Genomic DNA, 26,287 nt, shown 5'->3' with positions numbered 1-26,287 from the left:
GTGGTTAGAGCCTCTCCTTCAGTTTCCAAGGCTTCTTTGAGGGGCAGGCCAAGTTTAGCTTCTGTGGGGGTTTCTCCTAGTACTTCAGGATCTTTGCCTAAGAAACATATGCTTAAAATGGCAGAGGATTTGATTACTATGATTAGGGGTTCTATGCCCCCTCCTGATAAGAGGCCTAGGGTGGAACCTGAGTTTGAGAGTTTTGAGCAATGCTCGGAGGCTTCGGAGTCTTCGGCTGAAGACTTGCAGGAGTACCCTCCTTATTCTGATTCTGATGTGGATGATTCTACTCCTTCTGCTTCTCCTCCTGAGGATTTTTCATTTTCAGAGACTCTGCATTCCATGAGGGAGCATTTTAAATGGGAAGGTCAAGATTTCTCTGATTCCAGGAAAAGGCTTAGGGAATTCTTGTTTTACCCCAGCATAGGCCTTTAGCTATACCTCCTGTTTTGAATGTGGTGGAAGATGTGTTTGCAGAGGCTTCCCTGAATCCTGATTCTTTGCCTCCTGCCCCAGTTAAACCAGATAGGTATTATAGGGTGCCTGAAGCTCATAAGTATCTTTTAAGAGTCCTAGGGCAGACCCAGAAACTGTCTCTCAGGGGCCTAAAGGTGTGAAGGCCTCAGTTGTTAAAAATCCTGTCCCTCCTGATAAAGAGGCAAGGGCTTTGGATAGATGGGGAAAGAAAGTGTATACTTCTTCCACTTTAGCCATGAGGGCGTTGAATTGTCAGTTTCACATGTTAAAATATCAGAATTATCTTCTTTCACAGTTGAAATCTAAGGTGGATGCTCTGGCTGAAGGTATTGAGTGTAAAGAGTTGCAGGATTTAGTTCATGTGTCTGAACAGGTCGGTAAACATTCTTTGCAGTGTGGTTTTGATGCTGTGCAGGCCTCCTCCAGGGTGGCTGCCACTGGTTCTGTTCTTCGAGGCACGCCTGGCTGAGAGATCAGAATTTAGCTGAGCATGTTAAGACAAGGATTTTGGATGCTCCTTTACAGTCTGATGTGTTGTTTGGTTCGCCTGTGGAAGCAGTTTTGAAGAAAATGGAGGACAAGGCTAAGTCTATGCAAACTGTTAAAGATTTTTACAGGTGCTGCCTCCAAGTTTAGTAGAAATTGGCCTACTAAGGGATGGACTTATCCTGCTTATGATTCCCAGTCTAGGGGTAGGTCTAGACGTGGTAGGGGCAGAGCTCAGGGTTCTTTTAGGCCTAGGACAGGGAGTTCCCCTGCTCAGACTTCTGGTGAGGGCAGGGGTCAGTCCTTTCGTAAGCAGACCCAATGACCTACCTTTTCAGCTGCCAGTACATTCTCGCCTGGCAGCACCTTTGGGAGGAAGGCTGTCTCTTTTCAAAGAAAATTGGGATTTAATTACCCAAGACAGATGGGTTCTGGATATTATTCACCACGGTTACAGGTTTTATTTCCATACCTTGCCTCCTTTCAAAGGCATGCCAGACATTCCTCCTCTTCAAAGGACAGAGGCTCACAAGCAAATTTCTCTGTTGCTCCAAATAGGGGCCATTCAGTCAGTTCCTGTGCCGGAAAGGGGCCTAGGATTTTATTCTCGCCTGTTCCTAGTACCAAAGAAGGGGAACACGTGGAGACCAATTCTGGATTTATCTATCCTCAACACTTATCTGGACATTCCCAAGTTCAAAATGTTGACGTTACAACAGCTTTTACCTCTGCTGGGCAAAGATCACTGGATGGTAACTTTAGATCTCAAGGAAGCTTACCTTCATGTGCCAATCAGACTAAGTTGCAGGAAGTATCTGCGTTTTCGAGCTGGAACTTCTCATTATCAGTTCTCTGCATTGCCCTTTGGCTTATCTACTGCGCCCAGAGTATTCACAAAGGTTCTGGCTCCAGTGATAGCTTACTTCAGGCTAAAAGGAATCCAAATCTATCCTTACTTGGACGACTGCCTGATTCTGGCTCAAGAAAAAGAAGATCTTCTACAGCATCTGGAATTTGTCATAGCAGTGCTAAGATGCCTAGGGTATTCTGTGAACGAAATAAAGTCCAGTCTAGTACCCTCTCAAGACATGTGCTTTCTGGGTGTGAGACTGAATACAGCAGTCCAGATGGCCTTTTTAACCCCGGACAAACAAAAGAATCTTTCCAGTTACTTCCATCATCTATCTCTTCAGTCCGGGCTGACTGCAAGGACAGTCCTTCAAGCCTTAGGGTTCATGGCATCTTGTATTCTGGTGCTTCCCAATGCCAAACTGCATATGAGGAAGCTACAATGGTATCTCAAAAATCTGTGGACACAGCACTGCCAGGATTTGGACACTGTCATTCAAATAATACCTTGCATTCAAAAGGAATTTTTGTGGTGGGCTCAGGAATGTCACCTAAACAAGGGACTCTCTGTGACCCGCCAGAGGCAAGTCAGATTCTAACGACAGATGCCTCAGATGTTGCTTGGGGAGCTCATCTAAATGGAAAGTGGATACAAGACAAGTGGCCTGCCAGACTACAGCATCTACATATCAACATGAAAGAGATGTTAGCAGTTCAGTTTGCATTAATGGCTTTCAAGGAGTTACTTCTTCCAGGGCAGGTGTTGATTCTAACAGACAACACAACTGTCATGTGGTACATCAACAAACAAGGGGGAACACATTCTTACCCATTGTGCAGACAAGCAATGATTTTATGGGAGACTGCGCTCAGTCTGCAACTAACTCTTCAGGCAAGGTTTCTGCCAGGAGCACAGAACTCCTTAGCAGATGTATTAAGCAGACAAATCATGGATCCCCACGAGTGGAAACTGGATCTTCATGTATTTCAAAATTGACAGTGTCATGGGGAACTCCAGACATAGATCTGTTCGCTTCTCCACTAAACCACCAGCTGCCAAAGTTTTGCACGAAAGGATTTCATCACACAGCTTGGAAAGTGGATGCTCTTTCTTTCAGTTGGAAAAATCTTCATGTGTATGCCTTTCCACCTCTGCCTCTTCTTCCAAAGGTGCTTCTAAAGGTCAGACAAGACAAGCCAAGGATGATTTTAATAGCTCCAGATTGGCCTCGGCAGCACTGGTACCCATTACTAAGGAGTCTGGTAAGGAAGCCTCCATGGCCTTTACCCTTGATTCCACACCTGTTGTCTCAGAGGGACGGTCATCTGCTCAATGTCAAGCTTCACTCTCTACATCTAACAGCCTGGCATATTCTGTTTTGAAAGACAGCAGGTCTCAGCTTCCTCAACAAGTTTTAAATGTGATTATGGAAGCCAGAAGACCTAGTACAAGGAAAGTGTATGCAGAAAAATGGAAGAGATTTTTGTTTTGGAGTGCAGCAAACAATTTGGAGATTACTGAGCCTAATTTGAGTGTGGCTCTTCAATATCTTACTGAGTTACTGGACAAAGGTTTGTCTTTCTCTTCCATTAAGATTCATGCTGCAGCTATTTCAGCTCACTATGATTGTGACCCACCATTGTTTTCGCATCCTTTGTTCAAGCAATTTCTTAGAGGGGCAAAGAATATAAGACCCCACGTAGAGCTCCTACTCCTGCTTGGGATCTCAATTTTGTGTTGGAGAAACTTACTCTACAGCCTTTTGAGCCTGCGGCTACTGCTGAATTGAAATACTTGTCATGGAAGACTGCTTTTTTGTTGGCCATTACTTCTGCAAGAAGGGTTTCTGAGTTGCAGGCCCTTATGGCAGTGGAGCCTTTTTGATTTTTCATAAGGATAGGGTATCTTTACGCACTAATCCTTCCTTTATGCCTAAGGTGGTTTCTAGTGTGGCTTTAAACCAAACTATTCATTTGCCTACCTTTTATGCAGATCCCCAAAATAAAGGGGAAAAGATTTTGCACACTTTAGATGTACACAGGCTATTGCGTTATTATTTGAGCAGGACTAAGGATTTTAGGCAGTCTCAGCAGTTGTTTGTTTCTTTTGCTTTGACTTCAAAGGGCAAGCCTGTGTCAAAACAAACTATTTCTAGGTGGATTGGGTGTTGCATTACATTTTGTTATTCCCATCATGGCAAGGAGATTCCAGCTGGGATTAGGCCTCATTCCACTAGGGCTACTGCCACTTCCACAGCATTTCTAAGTGGGGTGGCAACTAAGGATATTTTGGAGGCAGCTACTTGGAGTTCAGTGCATACTTTCTCTAAGCATTATCACCTTCCTCTCTACTCTAAGTCTAGGGCTGGTTTTGCCACAGCTATTTTGCAAGGCATGTTGTCAGTTCCTGCTTCCTTATGATTTGCCAGCCTCCCTTACCTCTGCTTTGGGATTCTACCCAATAGTTAGGACTGCAGCAATGTGGAATGAAGAACATAGTACAGTTTTGTACCTACCATAAATGTAGATGTTCGAGGATCCACATTGCTGCAGTCCAATTTACCCTCCCTCCTTCCCCTCTGTGTTTAGGGGTGGTTGTGTAGGTGAGGTTATATTCTGCTAATTGTGTATATATTGTATATATATCTTTTTTGGTGCAGGTATTTTGGGAGTTTTTGTTTTTGGCCTTATCTTTTCAGGGTCTTCTGACATCTGGGGCAAGAAAAGACTGAGGATATGACGTCGGTCATGCGCATTAGTACCCTGACGTACTGACGTCAGTCTAATGCGCCCTGACCGACGTCAGCCATATACTTTGGTATTCGGGCCGACTGGACAGCGGACTACCCAATAGTTAGGACTGCAGCAATGTGGATCCTCGAACATCTACATTTATGGTAGGTACAAAACTGTACTTTACTGTGCTGAGTCCTGTGTCTAAGCCAAATAAGTATATGTTGTCTTCTAAAATCCAGATGAGCCTTCACACAATGGAGGAAGTGCTTACTATGACTGAATTAGTTGAAAAAGTGGGTGTTATTCTTGAAGCCGGAAATAGTTTACATATTAATTTATGCAAGATGTATGGAATGCAGGCAGTGCTAATAGCTTAGCCCTTATTAAAGGATAACTGTTGAAGGAAAATTGTGCTTACCTGGTAAACAAATTATATTAAATTGGAACCCACTCATAAGTAGATGTAAGTGTGAGAAAAGGTAATAATGCTGATCTGGAAAGTGCATGGTACGCAAGAAGACAAACAAATGGAAGAAATAAATAATGCAGCCAAAAGAAGTTAAGGGGATTAACTGAGAGGAGGAATGGTTTCAGACTCACTGAGGCACAGCTATCTGGATATGGAAAGCCACCTGCAGCTGTTTGAGCTATATCCCACTTGAGACCTAATTACATTCGATAAGGAGATGGAAGATGTTTCAGGACTGTAATAAGGCACATGAGTTGATTTCATCTTTGTACTCAAACTGGCAGTAGAGAGTGTTTTTAGAATACTTGCTGTTCATTTGCCATACCACAGCAGTCACAGAGGTTGTTTGAATAACTGGATGTCATAAACAGTAAGATTTATGTCGTTGGTGCTTCTGAAAGTATGTTTGGGAAAGATACAGAAAAAAGGTCCCAAGAGATCGTAACTGTACTTCATATTAACCACAGTAACAAAGTGTGCTATGACCAGCTATCAGATTTGTTCTTCTACTGTTCTGTAATGAAAGGGTTTGTGTGTAATCTTATATGCATAATCCCAAAGCACACTTCAGTTGTGATTTCACAGTACCTGTTTTGGATCCCTGGTAGTTTGAAGTAAGGCACCAAAATTTCCATGCTAAATTGGGGTCAGTAGGAGATTTAACAGTTGGTGTTTGTATCTGCAGGAAAAGACTTGAGACATGAAATTGCATGCTGCCTGGTTTATAAGCTTTTACTTTCAAACTGTACTGTACTGTACTGTACAGGAAACCAGACCACATAATATACATACAACACTCAAAAAACAAAGCTACATCCCATTTTCACAAGTAAATCATATTTCAGAAATCAATAATATTTACATCTTCATTTTGTTTCTTGTATTACATCGCTCAAAGATTCTTTTAATTTATTAGGAAATATTTTCGGTGGTACGAAGCTGAACACTTTATTAGCACATAAACAGTAATAAGTCAAGATGCTGATGATACTATTTTAGGAGATTCTGCTCTTGGTGGTCCACTCTAGGTGAGATAAACACCCCTAGGTCATTTTGTTGCACTTTTGCCTTCAGTGTCACTTTTCTCTTTAATAATTCACAGCAGGGTTGCTTTGGCTCAGACACAGTATTTTGCATTTGTCTGCGGAACCTCCATTTCCATCTTTCTTCCCACTTAGCTTTCCAACTCTTTAGCTTCACCCACCCCATCTTCCCCTGCTGTGCCTATTCTCGTGTCATTTCTGAACAGGCTGAACTTTTTTTTTCTCTTCTCTTGTCTTGTGTACATCTAAAACTAATAGGGTAATGAGTTAATGGACCCAGGATGGTCCCCTGCAGTAATCCACTATTCAGATATTTTTCTTGGTAATGACCCTCTCACTTAAACCTTCTGTGATCTTCTATACAACCAAGTGTACCAGTGCAGTTGTTTAATCTGTTTTAGTCCTACTCCCAGCTCTGGCAGTTCTAATAACATCTACATATATACGACTCCGTCAGAAGCTGTGCTGAATTCAAGGAGATCTCACCTGCCAAGTACACACATCATCTAGTTCTATAATCCTGTAGTTAAGTTGGATCATGTTTGACTGACAGCACTGTTTAACCATTAACCCATGCTGGTTACTGCCAGGAGATTGCTGTCCTTTGGGAAATTAAACAACCTTCTCTTCTGTCAGTGTCCTTTACTGTTCTTTAGTATTTTTTTCTGCTAGTGAACTTGTGCAAAAGTACAACACCTGCTGTCCTCCTCTCCTTAAACACTGGCCAGTGATCTCCTAAAGATCTCTATCACACAGTCTTTCAGCATACTGTCCCACTTACTGAGGACTCTGGGAGATACCCCATGTGGTCCTTGTGCTTTATCCTCTTTAAGGGCATGCAGTTTATTCTCCATGTCCTCCCCCCCTCTCTCTGTCTCTGTAGGTATCAGTTCATTTTTCCACCTTCTCTACCCAGACACCTTACCAGCATGTTACCTTCCCCTTCCTTTTCTTTATAAAGACCAAACTAAAAGTATTTGATTTTCTGTCCTTACACAACCTGGCTGGCTGTGCCCTTCCTTCCTTCTTTTTTTAATATATTTAAAAAGTCCTTGTTCACCTTCCTGATTCCTTCTACAAAGTCCATTTCATCTTGCACCTTTGTAGCCCTCACCATTTTTCTTGCCGTTGTCTAACCACCTTTTACAGTGCTCTGCCATACTCTGTTTTCCATTGGTTGTGTTCATATCATTTGCGATAATTACTAGACTTAATATTTTGTCATGTTGGCATACTGCTTTTATGATTCTTTGGCTCTTCTCAAGTCCACGTCCATAACATTTAGTACTCGTGTCCCTTAACAGTCTGTATAACTGGTTTATAACCTCATCTTGATTTCAGTGTAACTCATCTTTGCCCTGTCTTCCAACACATCATAGCATAGCATAGCATAGTACATCTTAAAATCTCACACCATTGTGTTTTCTTTATAAATTTACCCTTACTTAAACTGTATATCCATGCACTAGCCATATATTTTGTTATTCAAGATGATCGCTGCAGATAGTACCGTTTAAACTACCATCTGTACCCTATATGCCTTGGGAATCTCTTCAGCTACCTTTTGTATGTTCCAGCTCAGGTACATGTTAATAATTGTATATATTTGCTGTAACCTTTTGTGTACAGGTGCTTTCTACGCTTTCAAGAAATGAGTGAGGTACACCTCCCCTTCTGTCTAGCACATGAACACTGCTGCATGGGCTGAAGGGGTTGTGCTTGCAGCTACCTGCTAAAAGTGTGTGGCTATTGCAAAGGTCTGTCTGAAAGATCACTTGTTATTGCAAGTATTTGTATTTGTCATATTATCGTGGTAACAAACCAATGAATGGTACCAATTAACTTCTTGCTCAAAACTTAGTTCACTTTAAGAGAAAAAAAATAGTTAATTCCTTTGTGTTGACAGTTTGGCCCTGGATTTGTAAAACTTGAATTGCTTGTCATGGTTTACTTTAGGTAGTTTAGTTTCCTGATGAATAGTTTACTTAAGTGCTTTACTGCCTTTTTTTGCAAGCAACATTATTGGCAACTTGATTTTAACTTCATTATCATAGTAGATTGTAGTACAGGTTTTGCAGAATAACTCATTGTATTCATTTTCTTACTCAGATTAGGAATTTGGTTGTTCATGTCCGAGATGCCATATGGAACTTTATCCAGCAGTATGCTTTGGAAGCTTTTTTACATCATGCACTGTGCAGAAGGTGAAAATCTTGAAAGACTCTGTTCAAGTTTAAATCCCAGTGATTGTAAGCAAAGGTGCAAAGGTATATTTCTGCTTTGTATTTTTTCCAGTTCACAACTTGCTGATATTTTTCTTAAAGGATTGTTGGAAAAGGTTGTGTTGTAGTCTATAATTCATAACTTCCCACAGAAGAGGGTTACATAGCCTATCATACAATTGATACATTTCTATTATATCTTGTGCAGGACTAGGTCACTGGGGTTTACCACATCCCGGTATATGTGAGGCAGAGCACCTCGCTGGCCTTGTTCAAGAGAAATCTTGACCAATGGATGGGAGATCGCAGATATACCCCAGGGATTACCTCAGTGTCACTGCTCGACAGAGGCACAGCAAAATAATGGGTATAGTTCCCCATACTAAAGGGGTGGCGTAAGCCACAAAACTATGGGCTAGGCTTGTAAATGCCCTCTGGCAGATAGCCTAGTATGAACCTATGAACCTATTTGTCCTTAAGGTAATTAATATTTCTTAATCAGATAGTAAGGCCATTAAATGATGCGTCTACTCTGTGATTCATGTATCTTGAGCTTTAGATATGTATGTAGATCTTTTTGTACAGTTTGCTGCTTGCAGTTTCTATAGAACTTAAAATACTTTGCTGCAAAGCATTGTAAGACACTTGCTGTACGCTAGCCTTCTGTAGTTTTAAAGTCCAACTCCAAATAGTTGTTATTGAAGACAGGAAAATCATAATTCATTTTTAGAATCCAGACACTTTTTCTTTGGATTTGTGATTTTGTTTGCCAGATCAAAGCAAAAGCCTCCTTTCACCATTTGGCATCAAGTTTCTGAGAAGAACAGAACCCATCTTCAGTTACCTAGCAGTACTCTTCTTGTCCAAGCTACTAAAAGTACTTCATGACATCACTGTAGATTCCCACTTTCAAGACATTCTGGAACAGTAACATTTACACATTAGGCTACTTTATAGAATGGGCAACCTGCAGATCGCATGCTGATTGGAAAATGAATGATATCCTTCCATTACACTGTTACAGTATTCATCATAATATGGATTTCCTGCCTAGGGCAGCCAGACATCTGGCTTATCAAAGCCTTAGGTTGCTTTAAGGTATGCCGTATGTCACACCTATCCTACTCACATAGCATAGGGCATAAAGTTGATGTCTGGATATATCCTCAGAACTTCTTTGCCGCCAGTTCGAACCCCATCTCTTAATCATCGGTTTGAAAGTGTACATTCCATTGCTGGTTTCCCTGAGTCATTGCAGATAAGAGCCCCATTGGGGTTCCTTTTTTACTTGTCCTTTTGTTGCTTGCAGGGCTTCATATCATCTAAGAGGGGTAAATGCCAGTGTGGGAGACAGATTCCCCATAAAGACGGCCACAAATAGTGTCTGTTTTGCCATGGCACCTCACACAGCTACTTTGAGTAGTAGACTTTCCTCTTTGGCGCAGTATCTTGAAAATCAGCAACTTAAGCTTTTCTCGAAAAATGCGATGAAGGGATTTTCCTGCCCCAAGGGACAGCCATCAAGAAAGAAGGCGGCCAAGGAACCTAGGCCAGAATCTTCTGCTGTTAAGCCTCTGCTGGAAGTTTCTCCCAAGTTGAGTAAATGCCCAAAGGTTCATCCGGCTTTGTTGTCAGATTCCTCTGCCACAACCTGGTTGGAAGCCGGTGGGGATCCAGGTTTAAGCACGTCCAAGGAGACATTGCAGATGTCCATTTCGGACATTCAAGGGGGGGGGGGACCACAGTTGATGATTTCCAAGGGGCCTAGGGGTGATCCTCAGATTTTAGTCTGAGAAGACATCCCTAAAACTGTTATTGAATGCCATTCTGGGTCACAGCCTTCCATGTTTTATAAAGCAGACATCCCACTAAAGAAGAAAAAACGGAAAACTAAACGTGTTTCTCCTGCACCTAAGGATCCACAGAATGAGTGGCAGGCCTTCACTCAGGTTTGTTTAGTGCTGTGATGACATTGAAACCTCCTCAAGGTGTTTCTGTTCCAGCTCATCACTTGGTCCTCTACTGCCCTTAAAATACCCAGAGAGCAGGATTCCTCTGAGGCGGAGTTGGATTATGATGAGGAATTCCTTGCTTACTCCTTTCAAATTCCTTCTCCTTTGGACTGTGGATCAGAGGAAGAGGAATCTACCAGTCTTGATACGCCTTTGAAGAGATTTCTTTTGAGGACACAATCGCCAGGATGATGGAGTTCTGTAAATGGAATTGTGCTCAGGTCTGAGAGATTCATAAGCGGTGCTATGAGTTGCTGCAGATAGAATCTCATAAACCTTCTGCTGGGTTCCCCCTGTTTTGGCTGCTTTGTTGGATGCGTTTTTCAATGCCTCTAAAGCTTCAGATTCTCAGACCCCTGCTCCCAAAAAACCTGATAGGTTTTATAGGGTGCCTGAGGACTGTAAAGTTTTGTACGAGTGTCCTGCTGCTGACCCCTCAGTAGTGTCTGTATCCTCTGACAAGCCCTCTCAGTTGCTTCCTTTGCCTAAGTTACTGCTGTCTGATAAAAACAGCAGAACCATGGAAAGGCTAGGTAAGAAGTTTTACACCTCAGCTACCTTGGCTTTTAGGGCTGTTAATTATCAGACCTATATGTCCAGGTATGTGTTGGCTCTCCTGTCCTAGGCTTGTCAGGTTATTTCTGATCTTCCACACTCTGAGGGTAAAACTTCTGCTCTTTCCCTGTTAGGGACTTCCTCCCAGGTGGCTAATTATTCCATCAAGTGTAGTCACGATGCAACAGATGCTTCTTCTAGGACTGCTGCCTTTGGGTCAGTGATGAGAAGGTATTCTTAGCGTAGGCTTCAACTTTTGCCTGATGATATCAAGGCTAAGTTGATGGATGCCTCTCTTAATAATCAACACATGTTTGGTGAAGCTGCTGCTGATTTGTTTTAAGTCCCTTCAGGATAAGGAAAAGGCTTTACAGGAACTCAAACATGTTTGTTTCTCCTGTTCCTAAATTTCAGAGAAACTACCCCAATAAGCCAGCCTTTGTTTGCAGGCAATCTCGCCCTCCTCCTCCTGCTAAGGCTACCCAGACTTGAGGGCATCAGACGTCTTCCTTTCTGGATAAACCATGTGTTGTCTGACTATCCTATTCTTCCCAGCTACATACCTCTTTTTCTTTATCTCTGTCTCCCTGTCTCTCTCTTCCTGTTGGCTAAAGATTACTCAGGATTCCTGGAGTCTGTCCATTATTTGCCAGGAGTATTTCATGGTTTGGAAATCCCTTTCCCCGCTTATAGTATTCCTCATCTCCCTTGGGAACAACTCTCCTTTTTTCCCAGAGGTGCTTTGGGACCTTTTAACTCAGGGATACTATGCAAGATGTGCCTGTGTCCCAAAGGGGGAGGGAATTTTACTCCAGGATGTTTCTGTTGCCCAGAAAGGAGGGTACTTGGAGACCAGTTCTAGACCTGTCTCATCTAAACACTTTTCTGATGGTGCCCACTTTTCGAATGTTGTCCCTTCATATTTTGTTCCCTCTTTTGCTTCCTTAGGCTTATATAGTTTCTCTGGATCTCAAGGATGCTTATCTCCATATTCCAATCCACTCCCTTTTCAGGAACTTTTTGCATTTTTCTGTTGCTTCCTGGCAATTTCAGTTTTCTGCTTTGCCCTTTGACCTTTCTACTGACCGTAGTGTATTCACAAAATTACTTGCTCCTGTGATTGCTTTTTGCAGGCTTCAGGGGATCCAAGTATATTTCTGCTTGGACGATCTGCTGTTTCAGGCGTCTTCTCCCGAGATCCTGTTGAAAAATCTCCATTTTTTCTTCAGAGCTTGGGGTTTACAGTAAACTTCAAAAAGTCTTCTCTGACTCCTTCTCAGGACCGTGTTTTTCTTGTTTGCTGGATTCAGATGGTACCTTTGCTGGCATCCTTGCCTCCTCTCAAGGCCTTGACCCTCATCTCTTTCTTTCAAATTCCTCTTCCTCTGGCTTCCATTTCAGCCAGGCGGTTTCTGAGAGCTCTGGGTTTCATGGTATCCACCATCCCTATGCTCCCTCTGGCCAAACTTCACATGAGGAAGTTTCAGTGGTTCATGAAGTCAGTTTGCCTTCAGTATGCTCATCCCCTAGAATTTGTAGTTCCTTTTCTACCTTGTCTCAAGAAGGAACTCAACTGGTGGATCCAGCATTCATCCTTAAATCCAGGGCTCTCCTTTCATCCCCCTCTTCTCTCTCAGGAGCTGTTCACAGATGCTTCAGATGTGTGCTGGGGAGCAGCTTTTGGCTCCCTAAAGATGCAGGGGGTGTGGTCTCCTCTTCAAAAGAAGCAGCACATCAGTGTCAAAGAGATGAAAGCCTTTCTACTGGCTCTTCAGGCTTTTCATCCCCTTTTATCCCTGGGACCTCTCAAGGTATTACAGACAGCACCACAGTGATGTGGTATGTAAACAACCTGGGGGACAAGATCTTGTCTTCTTTGCCGGTTGGCACTCCTGGTATGGGATCTTGCTGTCCAGTATCAAGTGACTGTTCAGGCAGTTTGCATTTCCTCTGGTCAAAATGTTGTGGCAGACACTTTCAGCAGGTCCTTAACTCAGTCCCATGAATGGATGCTTCACAGGGATGTGTTTCTAGACATTGGCCAAGAGTGGGGTGCTCCTCAACTAAATCTATTTGTGCCTCCCCTCTGAGCAGACAACTTCCTCTGTTTTGTGCTAGAGTCCCAGGTCCTGTGGTGTGGAAGGTGGATGCCCTCTCATTTTCTTGGAAGTGGGTGCTTCTTTATGCTTTCCCTCCCCTTCCCGCCTTTCCAAAAGTTCTGTTCAGAATTCAGCAGGACACTCCCAAGGTCTTGCTGGTGACTCCCTTTTGGCCGAGAAAGCACTGGTTCCCCCTTCTGCATTTAACCAAGGGCAATCATCACAAGTTACCTCACAGGGTGGACCTTCTTACACAAGAGAAGGGATCTGTCATCTATCCCCACCTGTATACTCTTCAACTGACACATGGATGATTGGATTTTTATTCCACATAGACGCCTTTTTTTCTGATGACGTACTTAGGGTCCTGCAGGAAGCCAGGAAACCCAGTACTAGGAAATCCTACTCATCCAAATGGAAGAGGTTTTCCTGTTTGGTGTCTTTCTTGTAACCTGGATCCACTTTCTGTGGATGTTCCTTTGGATGTTCTTCGTGTTTCACTGTTGCAGTCATTACATTTGGGTAATCTTGCTGGCAGGTTGCCCTCAGTCGGCCTGAATTCCAAAGTCTTGGGTCCTGCGTTGGCTGCTGTCGCCCCTTCCCTGATGTCAGGTCGTCAGGGGTATAAAAGAAGCAGCCGACACCATTTTCTTCAGTCTTTATTGCCGCGCAGTGCCCGAAGCAGAAGCAGTTCGCAAGTGCTGGTCGGCCGACTCCTGAGATTTTCGGGTTTGAGTTTCAGATCCGAAGTCTTCATTAAAAGCTAAGCACCCTGTTGGGGAAACTTTTTTCTTGCTCCAGACCGATGTCAGAAAAAGTTAAAAATTGTATTTCTTGTGGGAAGCAAATACCTCATAAGGACTTTGATTCTTACTGTATTCCTTGCCTGGGCCCTGACCACGACGTTTCAAGTTGTCGGTTTGGTGCTAGATTTAACTAACGCACTATTAAGCGTCGGTACAATTTTGCATTAAGCTATTTTGGGCGCAGATTTAATTATATAATGTTGTCGGATAGCCATCCGACTACCGGAGTTCACAAAAAATGTAAAGAAAAAGACAGACTACTGAGGTCCAAAACCAACGACGAAGCTTCTCCTAAGCCAGTTGCCGGTTTGCCGGTTCTCAGTGAGGTGCTTTCGCAGCCCATGACGCCCGCTACTTTAGAGTCGCAGGCTGCTACTGAATCCCACGTGGAGTTGGTCAGGCCGCTGGAAACTCAAGGTATTGGAGCCTCGGAAACTATTCCCTCAGATGGGTCCAGAGCCGCTGAGCAGGCATTGGCCTCTGAGGGTGTCTTTAGACGTAGACAATTATACATTAAATCGACTTCAGCTTCAATGGCAAAGACTAAAGCACCTTTAAAGGCAAAGAAGCAAGTTCACCAGCCACATGGGCAGGCCTCCATGCCCAAAAAACAAATGCTCAAAATGGCCGAAGACTTAATTACCTTGATCAGGTGTTCCCATCCCCCTCCTGATAAGAGGCCTAGGCAAGAGACAGACTATGAATCTTCGGATCAGGTTTCCATTTCCTCTGATTCCTCTTCTGATCAGGAATATTCACTTCCCCCCTATGAGGATTCTGATGCTGAAGAATCTATTCCTTCAGCTTCTCCTCCTCCTGATGACTACTCTTTTGGGGAAACCTTGCATACTATGAGGGAGCATTTCCACTGGGAGAGCCAAGATTTTTCAGAATCTAAGAAAAGGCTCAGGGACTTCCTTTTACTACCTCAACACAGGCCTCTAGTTATTCCACCTGTGTTAGACATTGTAGATGATGTATTTTCAGAGTCTAGTCTGACCCCTCACTCCTTACCTCCAACTCCTGTTAAGCCTGACAGATACTACAGGGTTCCTGACTCTCATAAATTGCTTTTCAAAAACCCTGCTGCAGACCCAGAAACTATTTCTGAGGGTCCCAAAGGGGTTAAGGCTTCCACTGCAAAAAACCCTACCCCCTCTGATAGAGATTCTAGGGTACTGGATAGATGATGAAAAAAGATTTACACATCTGCTACCTTGGCTATAAGGGCCTTAAACTGCCAGTTTCATATGCTCAAATATCAGCAATATGTCATGACACTGCTTAAACAGAAAATGTTGGTAAATTCTGAATGTGCAGAAAACAAAGAAATGCAGGATTTATTGCATGCAGCTGAACAAGTTGGAAAGCATACTTTGCAAATGTGGTTTTGATTCTTTGGAGGCCTCCTGCAGGGCCGCTGTTACGGGTTCTGTAATTAGGAGGCATGCTTGGTTAAAGGAACAAAATCTGCCTGATCATGTCAAAGCTAAATTATTAGATGCACCATTACAGCATGATACCTTGTTTGGTGTTAAGGCAGAAGAAGTGTTAAAGAAAATTGAGGACAAAGCTAAATCTATGCAAACGGTCAAAGATTTCTTACAGGTACAGCCACCTAGGTTTACCAGACACTGGCCTACAAAGAATTGGTCCTTTGCAGTGTCAAACAGACCTCAAAGGGGCAGATCCAGATGCCCTAGAGGCAGATCCCAGCCGCAAGATTCGTACAGGTCTAAGCAATGGGGTGCTTCTACCTCCAAAAGTGGAGAAGACAAATTACAACCATACAGGAAACAGTCCCAATGACTTCCTCCTGCCTGCATCAAGCACTTATCTTCTGGCAGCATCCTTAGGGGGAAAAATAGCACTTTTTACTCAAAAATGGCACATTATAACCCAAGACAAATGGGTTCTAGACATAGTGTCACAAGGCTACAGATTTCACTTCCATACCCTGCCAAGGGCAAACGGTTGGCCAGACCTGCCAAAAAATCAATGGGCAGAGGCACAAAAACAAGTCTCATCCCTCATGGCCATGGGGGCCATTCAACAAGTACCAGAACAAGAGCAGGGACAAGGATTTTACTCAAGACTGTTCTTGGTACCCAGAAAGGACAAACCCTGGAGACCAATACTGGACCTATCTATTCTGAACACATTCCTGGATATACCAAAATTCAAGATGTTGACTTTACAGCAGCTTCTGCCCATGCTGGGCAAGAATGCTTGGCTTGTAACTTTAGACCTAAAAGAGGCATATCTGCATGTCCCAATCAGACAGTCATGCAGGAGATACCTCAGATTCAAGGCTGGCTCAATGCATTACCAATTCTCTGCACTGCCCTTTGGCTTATCTACTGCGCCCAGGGTCTTTACAAAGTGCCTGGCACCAGTAATTGCATTCTGCAGACAAAGAGGAATACAACTATACCCTTACTTGGACGACTGTCTAATTCAAGCAGAGAACAAGGACATTCTTCTATCACATCTGGCGTTTGTGAAAAGACTTCTAACATGCCTAGGGTACACAGTCAACAAAATGAAATCAAAACTAGTACCCTCTCAAGAGATAATATTCCTGGGTGCAAGCTTAAATACAACTGCCCAGATGGCTTATCTCACGCCAGACAAACAAAGGCAACTGACTACCTATTTCAAAATGTTGGCAACAAAGGCCCAGTTATCTGCAAGAAAAATTCTGCAGGCTTTGGGCTTCATGGCATCCTGCATCTTACTTATTCCATATGCAGGACTGCATATGAGGAAACTTCAGTGGTACCTAAAAAGTATTGGACTCAACATTGTCACAGCCTGGAAACAATGATTACTCTCATTCCCTGCCTGCAACAGGAGTTTCGATGGTGGGCGAAGGCTTGTCACCAGAACAAGGGACAGCCTTTCACATTACCCCCAGCCAGGCAGACACTAACAACGGATGCATCAGATTATGCATGGGGGGCCCACATGGCAGGAAGATGCATTCAAGACACATGGTCCTCAAACCAAATGCATCTACATATCAATCAAAAAGAGATGCTAGCTGTTCAAAATGCCCTGACAGCCTTCAAGGACCTACTTCATACGGAACAACTACTGATAAAGACAACACCATGGTAATGTGGTATATAAACAAGCAGGGGGGCACAGATTCTTATCCCCTTTACAGACTAGCCATGATTTTGTGGGACACAGCATTGACTTACCAAGTACATCTGCAGGCACAATTCCTGCCAGGAAAGGAAAATACTTTGGCAGACGAACTAAGCAGAAACCTCATGGATCCCCACGAGTGGCAGCTGGATCCACAAGTCTTCAGCATGATAACAAGGAAATGGGAATGCCCGGACATAGATCTATTTGCCTCTCCTCACAACTACCAACTAAAAAGATTCTGCACAACGACTTATCACAGACAAGCATGGAAAGTGGACGCCCTATCTTTCAGCTGGAAGAACCTATTAGTATATGCCTTTCCTCCACTGCCTCTCCTCCCCAAGGTACTCCTAAAGGTCAGACAGGAGAAGCCAAAGATGATCCTGATTGCCGTAGACTGGCCCCACCAGTACTGGTATCCAATCCTAAGGAACTTGTCTCAATGCCTAGCTTAGACCTTACCTCAAATACCTCATCTACTGTCCCAGCAAAACAATCAGATCCTGCACAGCGAACTCAGGACCTTAAACCTGGCAGCATGGCGGATAATGTAGTCATACAAAACACACCTCTCAGTAAAGCTGTGATGGATGTCATTTTGGAAGCCAGAAGGCCTAGTACTAGAAAATCTTATGCTGGAAAATGGAAGAGATTCTGTGATTGGAACCAGGCACAAGGAACTGATACAGCTGTACCAAATATTCCTCAGATTTTGCAATACTTAAATGAGATGCTGGACAAAGGCCTAGCTTTTTCATCAATTAAAATTCATGCCTCGGCCATTTCGGCTCATTACAATACAGAGCCACCAATCTTTTCTCACCCTTTGTTAAGGCAGTACCTCAGAGGAGCCAGAAACTTAAGGCCTCCAAGGAGATCACCAATACCTGCATGGGACCTCAACTATGTCTTGGAAAAACACACCCTGCCTCCTTTTGAGCCAGCTGCTACTGCTGATATAAAGTTTTTATCTTGGAAAACAGCTCTGCTCCTAGCAATAACTTCTGCAAGACGAGTTTCAGAGCTACAGGCACTCATGGCTGTGGAACCTTTTATCATTTTTTATCCAGACAGGGTTTCTCTGAGGACAAACCCAAAATTTATGCCTAAGGTGGTGTCCAGTGTGGCTGTTAACCAAACTATTCATCTGACAACTTTTTATCCAAATCCACAGAACAAGGGGGAGATAATTCTGCATTCTTTGGACGTACACAGACAGCTTAGATACTTGGACAGAACCATAGTTTTCAGAAAGACAGAGCAATTACTAGTGGCATATGCTGCAGGATCACAAGGAAAGGCTATCTCAAAGCAGACTATTTCAAAGTGGATTGGTCACTGCATTAATTTCTGCTATTCACAGCATGGCAAGCCGGTGCCTAAGGGTATTGGGCCACATTCAACCAGAGCTGCAGCCACTTCAGCAGCCTTCCTCAAGGGAGTACCAACCAAAGACATTTTAGAGGCTGCTACTTGGAGTTCAGTGCACACTTTTACTAAGCACTATCATCTGCCACTCTACTCTAAATCCAGGGCAGGCTTTGCCACTGCAGTTCTGCAGGGCCTCATAGCCGCTCCTCATGCTGTTTAGCTCCAGCCTCCCAATCATAGCTTTGGGACTCTACCCAAATGTAATGACTGCAACAGTGAAACACGAAGAACATAGTACAGTTGTGTACACCTACCATAAATGTAGATGATGTTAAGTTGTCAATCTCGCCTTCATTCTTGCTTGATGGGTTCGGAGCCGATCCCTCGGCTCCGACTCGGCACTTGCTTTAGCTCGAGAACTCCTTTTACCAGCTCGAGGCAGCCCCATATCCCATGATGCAAGGCAGGAAGTACCCAGATCTCGTTTGCCGCTTCGCTTGGGAGGTCTTCTCTTTACCAGCTCCTGGTAAGTAATTCACATTTGTGACATTTAAGCCCCTTTTTAGTTAAAAACTATTTGTTTTGATAGTTTAACTTTAAATTTAACTTTTTCTGACAGAAATCCCTGTCTCTTTTAATTTTTTTAGTCAGTTAATTCCCTATCCCATCCCCCCCCCTGTTAGGGTGTGTGTGTTGGTATTTTTTACTAAATACCTTTTTGGTATTAGTTTAATTTAATTGGACTGGTGTGTGTGTGTTTTGTTAGGCACCATGTCTAAAGAGAGGGTTTCAGGTTTTAAGAAGTGTGACTCGTGCTGTCAGAAGATGTCTCTGACAGACGGTCACACTTCTTGCCTGTACTGTTTAGGCCCTCTTCACCTGCAGGACTCCTGTGCTATTTGTCACTCCTTCAGCCAGAGAGTCCTGCAGGAGAGAAGGAATAAGTTGATTCTCAGGGTCTTCTTAAGCCGGAGGGCTCTCCGGCTAAGTCGGCCCCACAAAATCAACTAAATCTGCCAAGACCCAGGCTTCTGTTTCTAAGCCTGTGGCCTCGGCTCCGACCGTATAGAGTCGAGATCGCTCGGCTGGAGCCGATTCTGGATCCACTAAGCTTTCGCGCCGATGGCTATCGGTGCCGAATCTTTTGACCACTGTGGTGTCGGTTCCGACCGGCTCCGACACCCACGCAGCACGGCATCGTGTCGGCTCCGATCGGCTCCGACACCCATGTGGCACAGGCATCGGTGTCGGCCCGATCGGCTCCGACACCGTTACTTTGGTGGCTGTATCGGCTCCGCTGGAGCCGATACATCGAGGCGTTCTGCCGGCTCCGAGAAATCGGTGCCGACAGGATCAGTAATATCGGATCCGGTGGCCCATTCCAGGAAGAGGTCGAGGGCTCCTTCCTTGGAGCCGATACTTCGCCCGGCCTCGCCTCTTCTATCGGAACGGAGCCATCGGAGCCGATCTTCAAGGTCATCCAGGTTGTCAGACCATGACCTAGAGAGAGCGGTCAGTAGATTGCTCAAGTCACAGGTACTGGCCCAAATGCTACACAGTCCGTCTCAGCAGACGACTGTTGGTCCACACCCCGTTACAGTTCCTCCTTCAACTCTACCCCAGAGCTTGGAGTTGGAGTCTTCGGGCATGGTTACTGTTACGGCTGGAGGACGGATACCCCCTTCTGTTCCTTCAGCCCCTACTCTTATCTCCTCTTCCTTAGAGGGATTCGGTGGTCGGGCTTCCATGGTCTCCTCCGAGGGGTGAGTGGCATCGGACCCTTGTCCGAGCCCGCTCTTCCCTTGGAGCCTCGGCCTTGGTGAGCTCGGCTCCGACATCTGCCTCGGAGACTTCCCTTCGGTGGCCCCTGGAGTTCCTAGCTCTTGGAGCGGGTCTCTCGGACCTGCCTGGGAGGGAGCATTCGAGGTGATGAAGAGTGTACTGGCCACTGGTATCAGTCAGCAGTCTCTTCCCGTAGCTCCTCCCTCTATTGTACCTGTTGACATCTCTGCCACTTCTCTTGCTACAGGACCCAGAGATCCTCCGCCTCAGGTTTCCCCATTGGGAATTTCCCCTCTTCCGAGGATTCTCCTGATGTTTCGGGAGATCCTCCTAGGAAGAGGACTTGTAAGAGGAAGCATGTAGACTCCCTGAGTCTGTCACTCGGATACTGACTTTGATGAGTCAGAGGGATCCCTAGATCCCCCTCTGAGGATGTCTCCTTCTCAGACATCCTAGAACTTCTGAAACAGAGGGAAAACTGGCCCACCAACAATCCCTCTGAGGATGAGTCAGTATACCTAGAGGCGTTTGGATCTCGGCCCTCCACCTCCTGGGTGTCTCCGCCTTCGACCCCTTATGCAGGTTATTGCACGAAGGCGTGGACAGCTCCTGACTCTGTAGAGCCAGTCCCTAGGAGGCCTTCTAAATTTATAACTGCCCCTAGTGACAAACAATTCCTTACCAAGGGTGTCCCGCTGATGCCATGGTGGTGGCTGCGGCCACCAAAAGGAACTTGCAGATCCTTCCGTGCCGTCCATCCTCCTAATAAGGACTCTAGGACCATGGATAGGTACGGCAAGCGGATGTTTTCCTCAGCGACCTTTGCTATGCTCGCTGAATTATCTTTGTCACTTCACCAGACTCCAGAGAGATATCCTGAAGGAGCTGGGAGAAGTAGTTCAGGATCCTACAGCTGCAGGGGCCCAAGAAAAGATTGCTTCGCAGCTAGGAACCCTCAATTCCATTGCTAACTCCTCCATGCGGCTAATATCTTATGCTGCTGATGGAGCGAGTAGAGCCGCAGGCACAGGTGTGGCTCTTAGACGCCAAGCCTGGATGCGGCTATGTGATTTTATGGATCCCTTTAAAGCGCCCTTCACAAATTCTCCCTTTGATGGGTCAGCTTTGTTTGGCCCTCAGGTGAAGGAAACCTTGACCAGGTGTGAGCAGGACGGCAAGACTCTTTCTGCTGTTGGAGTCCGTTTTTCCACCCCTTCTAGGCCTTATCCCAAAGGACAGAAGGGTGGGAAGATGTGGTTCCGTAAATCCCAAGGAGTCACGCCGGATTCACGTGGTCAGTTTACCCCTAGAGGCAGAGGGGTAACAACAACAGACGCCGCTCTAGAGGCAGAGGGGGTCCGAAGAATCAGGGCAACAGGGAGTCTCTTCCTGAGAAGCCTTTTCAGCATCCCTGAGGTGTTGCCCGGCTGTCCCTCCTTGGAGGCAGTCGGGGGAAGATTATCACTGTACCCAGAAGCCTGGCATTCCCTCACTCAAGACAGATGGGTACAGTCGATCATATCCAAGGGTTACATAATTCCTTTCGAGGAAAGTCCCTTCCCTCAAGTTCCCTTCCAGATGTACCACCGGTCTAAGGGACATTGCAGAGTTAGAGATCGCAAAACTACTGCAAAAAGAGCCATTCAGCCAGTCACAATAGACCATTCAGAGCCGGAATCTACTCAAGGTTCTTTTGGTCCCCAAAAGACGGGAGACTGGAGACCAATATTGGATCTCAGCAGACTCAACAAGTCTGTCAGGAAGACAAGATTCGAATGGTCACTCTTCAGTCAATTCTACCCTTCTTACAGAAGGACAACTGGATGTGCTCAATAGATCTTCAGGATGCGTACTATCACATCAAAATTCACAGACGCTCCAGGAGATTTCTCCGCCGGCTGGGGTCCAGTCATTTCCAGTTCAGAGCCCTGCCCTTTGGTCTCACTACAGCCCCCAGAGTGTTCACCAAATGCATGGCAGTGGTCACGGCTCACCTGAGACGTCAAGGATTCCAGGTGTTTCCGTATCTCGACGACTGGCTCCTGTCAGCCACCACCAGGCATCAGCTTATACAAGCCAGGGATTACACAATAGACCTTTGTTCTCATTTGGGCATCTCAGTCAACTACGAAAAGTCATCCTTATTGCCCTGCCAGTCTATTACCTTCATAGGCGCAAACTTAAACACTGTTCGGATGTCAGCTACCCTTACAGAACAAAGAGTTTCAGACATTCAGACTCATGTCAGGATCATTCTGGCCAGCAAGAAGGTACAGGCCAGAATGGTTCTAAAGGTATTAGGTCTTATGGCTGCGGCCATCACTCTTCTTCCCCTGGCTCGATTCTACATGCGCCTCCTTCAGTGGATGCTGTTCACACAGTGGTCATACCAGCAACTCCCAATGCGTCACCAGATTCTGGTGACACAAACATGCAAAGAACATCTTGCTTGGTGGATCACATCGTCTCAGGTTCACCAAGGCAGGTGCTTTGTACCTCCGTCCCCGATAGCCACTGTCACCACGGATGCCTCCCTGATCGGGTGGGGGTCATTATCAGGGCAGGATGGTTCATGGGACGTGGCAACCGCTCGAGTACCATCTGCACATAAATGTCCTGGAGATGAGAGCAGTGCTTTTAACGCTTGCAAGCCCTCAACGACTTTCTTCCCGTAGGGACAATTGCAGTCCACACAGACAACATGTCTGTAGTTTGGTATATCAACAAACAGGGCGGAACCAAGTCCTACCCCTTGTGTCGAGAAGCGCTCAGACTATGGCAATGGGCGATCTCCTCTCATCGGTTTCTGGTAGCAACGCATATCCCTGGGAAAACCAACATTATAGCGGACAGATTGAGCAGAGCTATTCTCATGCCTCACGAGTGGTCTCTCAAGCAATCCATAGCGGAAGAGATTTTTCTGGAATGGGGTCGTCCATGTTGCGATCTTTTGCTACTCCCCAAAACAGCAAATGTCCAGACTTCTTCAGCCTCTTCCTCTATCAGGCCATCCCCAGAGACGCTCTGACCCAGGATTGGCCCCAGGGACTTCTTTATGCCTTCCCTCCATTTCCTCTGATCCCTCAGGTGATCCAGAAAGCTACCGTTTTGAGAGCCAAATTGATTCTCATTGCCCCTTACTGGCCTCGACAAGTTTGGTTCCGTTCCTCCATCATCACCTTTTGGTGCAGCCGTGGCATCTGGACCCAGTGCCAGATCTACTGATTCACCAATCCGGTCAGCTGCACCGGTCAATCCCTTCTCTCAACCTCACAGCATGGTTGCTCCACTTCCTTCCTTAGCCAGGCTTCCTTTGATCTCTAACCCAGTTAGAGATATCATAGTAGCTTCACTAAAATCCTCTACCAGGAGGATTTACACAAGCAAATGGAAACGTTTCTCTTATTGGGCTAAGGCCCAAAATATTGATCCTTTTACTGCCCCTGTTCAGGCAGTTCTGGACTTCTTAGCAGAGATTTTTCATGCAGGCTCCTCTTCTTCCACAGTCAGAGTTCAGTTGGCTGCTATTTCTAATTTTCATGTCGGGATAGCAGATCATAATATTATGTCCCATAGGCTCTGCAGGGCCTTCTTGAAAGGAATTTTCCTACTAAAGCCTCCAATCAGGAATCCTCCTCCTCAGTGGGATCTAAATTTAGTGCTGACATCCTTGATTCTTCCCCCCTTCGAGCCAGCTGTTTCTTGTTCCCTGAAATATCTTTCTTGGAAAACTTTATTCCTAGTGGCTATTACATCTGCCAGGAGGGTGTCTGAACTTCATGCTCTTTCGGTTCGACCCCTATTTGATTTTTCACAAAGACAGAGTATCTTTGAGAACTAATCCATCCTTTTTACCCAAGGTCGCTTCGAAAAACAATCTGAATCAATCTATTGATCTCCCTGTATTTTTCCTAACTATTCAGATAGAGCTGAACAAAAGCTACATTATCTTGACGTCCACCGTCAGCTTAGATATTATTTGGACAGAACAAAAAATTTAGAAAATCTGATCAACTTTTTGTTTCCTATGCGGATAATAAAAAGGCCTTCCTGTTTCTAAAGTGACTTTGTCCAGATGGCTTTCTTCGGTCATCACTGAAATTTATACGATCAGGGGAAAACAGCTGTGCTCAAAACCTAAAGCACATTCAACTAGGAGTTTAGCTACTTCTACAGCTTTTCAAGCTAGACTGCCTTTAGACACTATTTGTGCAGCGGCCACTTGGGCCACTCCTCACACTTTTGTTTCCCATTACAAATTGGACTTGGCCTCCAGGGACAGAGCCAGTTTTGGCTCTACAGTCCTCAAGAGTTTGTTCCATTGAGCCACCCAGGATAGAGGTGCTAGGGACGCGGTCCCATCAAGCAAGAATGAAGGCGAGATTGACAACTTAACATTAAGAAGTTATGTACCTACCATAACGTTCCATGTTAGTTGTCTTCTCTCGCCTTCTTTCTTGCGACCCTCCCTTCTTCCCCCTGGCCTGGACAGACCTTGTATAAGAAACTATAATGCTAAAGACCATTCAGACCTGGTCCTTTTTCCATTTGTAAGTTTCTTCTTCCTTTGGGAAGTATTGTTTATGCTTGGTGTTATTGCCCTTTTGTCAACAAACGAGATCTGGGTACTTCCTGCCTTGCATCATGGGATATGGGGCTGCCTCGAGCTGGTAAAAGGAGTTCTCGAGCTAAAGCAAGTGCCGAGTCGGAGCCGAGGGATAGGCTCCGAACCCATCAAGCAAGAAAGAAGGCGAGAGAAGACAACTAACATGGAACGTTATGGTAGGTACATAACTTCTTATTCGAGTGTATTCACTGTTGCAGTCCAGGTTACCCACCCGCCATCCCCCTTTTTCCTGCTGGAAAGTATCTTTCGTTCTCTGTTTTATACAACCTATGTGGTGTATTTGCTTGTAGATGAAGTTTATAACTGTGCATGTAATTTTATATATATAAATTTTAGCAACCTTTTTAGGGGGCACCTGACATCTGGGGCAAGAAAAACTGAAGAAAATGGCGTTGGCTGCTTCTTTTATACCCCTGGCGACCTGACGTCAGGGAAGGGGCGACAGCAGCCGACACAGGACCCAAGACTTTGGAATTCAGGCCGACTGAGGGCAACCTGCCATCAGGATTACCCAAATGTAATGACTGCAACAGTGAATACACTCGAACATCTACATTTATGGTAAGTGTACACAACTGTACTTTCTCTCCTATCTGTGTGAATTGCTCAATGCAGGGTTGGCTTATTCTTCTGTTAAGGCCCAGTTAGTTATCTCTGCTTGTCTGTCTTTATCTCCTCCTTTAGCTTCTAGGTTTGAAGCTAAACAATTCCTTAAAGGTGTCCTAAATATTAGGCCTCCCAGGAAGCTCAATTAATTTGTTTTGGAGAAACTGACTCTGGGTCTTTTGAGCATACAGCTTCAGCTTCCTTGCAGCATTGCTCTTGGAAGACTGTTCTTTTATTAGTCCTTACTTCTGCCAGATGGGTGTCTGAGCTTCAAGCCCTTACGTCTTGTCCTCCTTTTTTTGATGTTTCATAAGGACAAGGTGACCTTCCATACCATCTCTTCTATTACACCAAAGGCAGTGATTGACTTGCCCTTAGTCTGTTCATTTACCCACTTTTTCCCTTTTCCACAATCTGCTAGTGGAAAGATGCTGTACACGTTGGATGTGCGTAGTCAACTCAGATGTAATTTGGATAAGAACAAAACTGTTAGGAAATCTAATCAGCACTTTGTTTCCTTCATTCCAGGTCCTTGGGTTTGGCTGTAATCAAACAGACTATTTCTTCTTGGATTTCAAATGCTGTTTCTTTTTGTTATTTTTTTCATGGTAAGAGCCTTCTTTTTTCTGTAAAGACTTACTGTACTAGAGCTGTGGCTTCTTGTGTGCTTTTTTCAAGGATTTAGATACTAACTGTATACCTGAGGCAGCTACCTGGACTTCTGTGAATACTTTTGCCATGAACTACAAGTTGGATGAAATTTCCAGAGCTAGAGCTGATTTTTGCTAGGGTCATCCTTCATGGCTTCCTAGAGAGCTCTGCTGGTTCTTCCTCCTCCCAAGTTTTTTCCTAAGCTTTGGCACTCTCCCTAATGTTATGAATAGTGCAACAGTGAAATGGAAGGACATAGTACAGTTGTGTAAGATCTTACAGTAATTGTAAATATTTTTCTTTTAACTGTTGCAGTATTCACTCCCTCCCTCCTCCTCTG

The 26,287-nt window shown here is 44.8% G+C and overlaps 1 protein-coding gene across 2 annotated transcripts in view; it reads left to right on the top strand.

The window, feature by feature from the left end:
- EPG5 (ectopic P-granules autophagy protein 5 homolog) overlaps window positions 1-26,287 on the top strand; it is a 2,535,958-nt gene that overhangs the window by 610,613 nt on the left and 1,899,058 nt on the right. For both annotated transcript variants that reach the window (XM_044078183.1, XR_006365599.1), the window contains exon 11: window positions 8,170-8,327. In XM_044078183.1, coding sequence (XP_043934118.1) covers window positions 8,170-8,327 — 158 coding nt within the window. The remainder of the gene's footprint in view (window positions 1-8,169; window positions 8,328-26,287) is intronic.

This window comes from Protopterus annectens, chromosome 1.part1 (assembly GCF_019279795.1).
Source record: "Protopterus annectens isolate FY-2018-M chromosome 1.part1, PAN1.0, whole genome shotgun sequence".
In the NCBI taxonomy this organism is placed as follows: Eukaryota; Metazoa; Chordata; order Ceratodontiformes; family Protopteridae; genus Protopterus; species Protopterus annectens.
The sequence above is the reverse complement of the archived record's forward strand: the minus strand, read 5'-3'. Positions and strand labels throughout refer to the sequence as shown.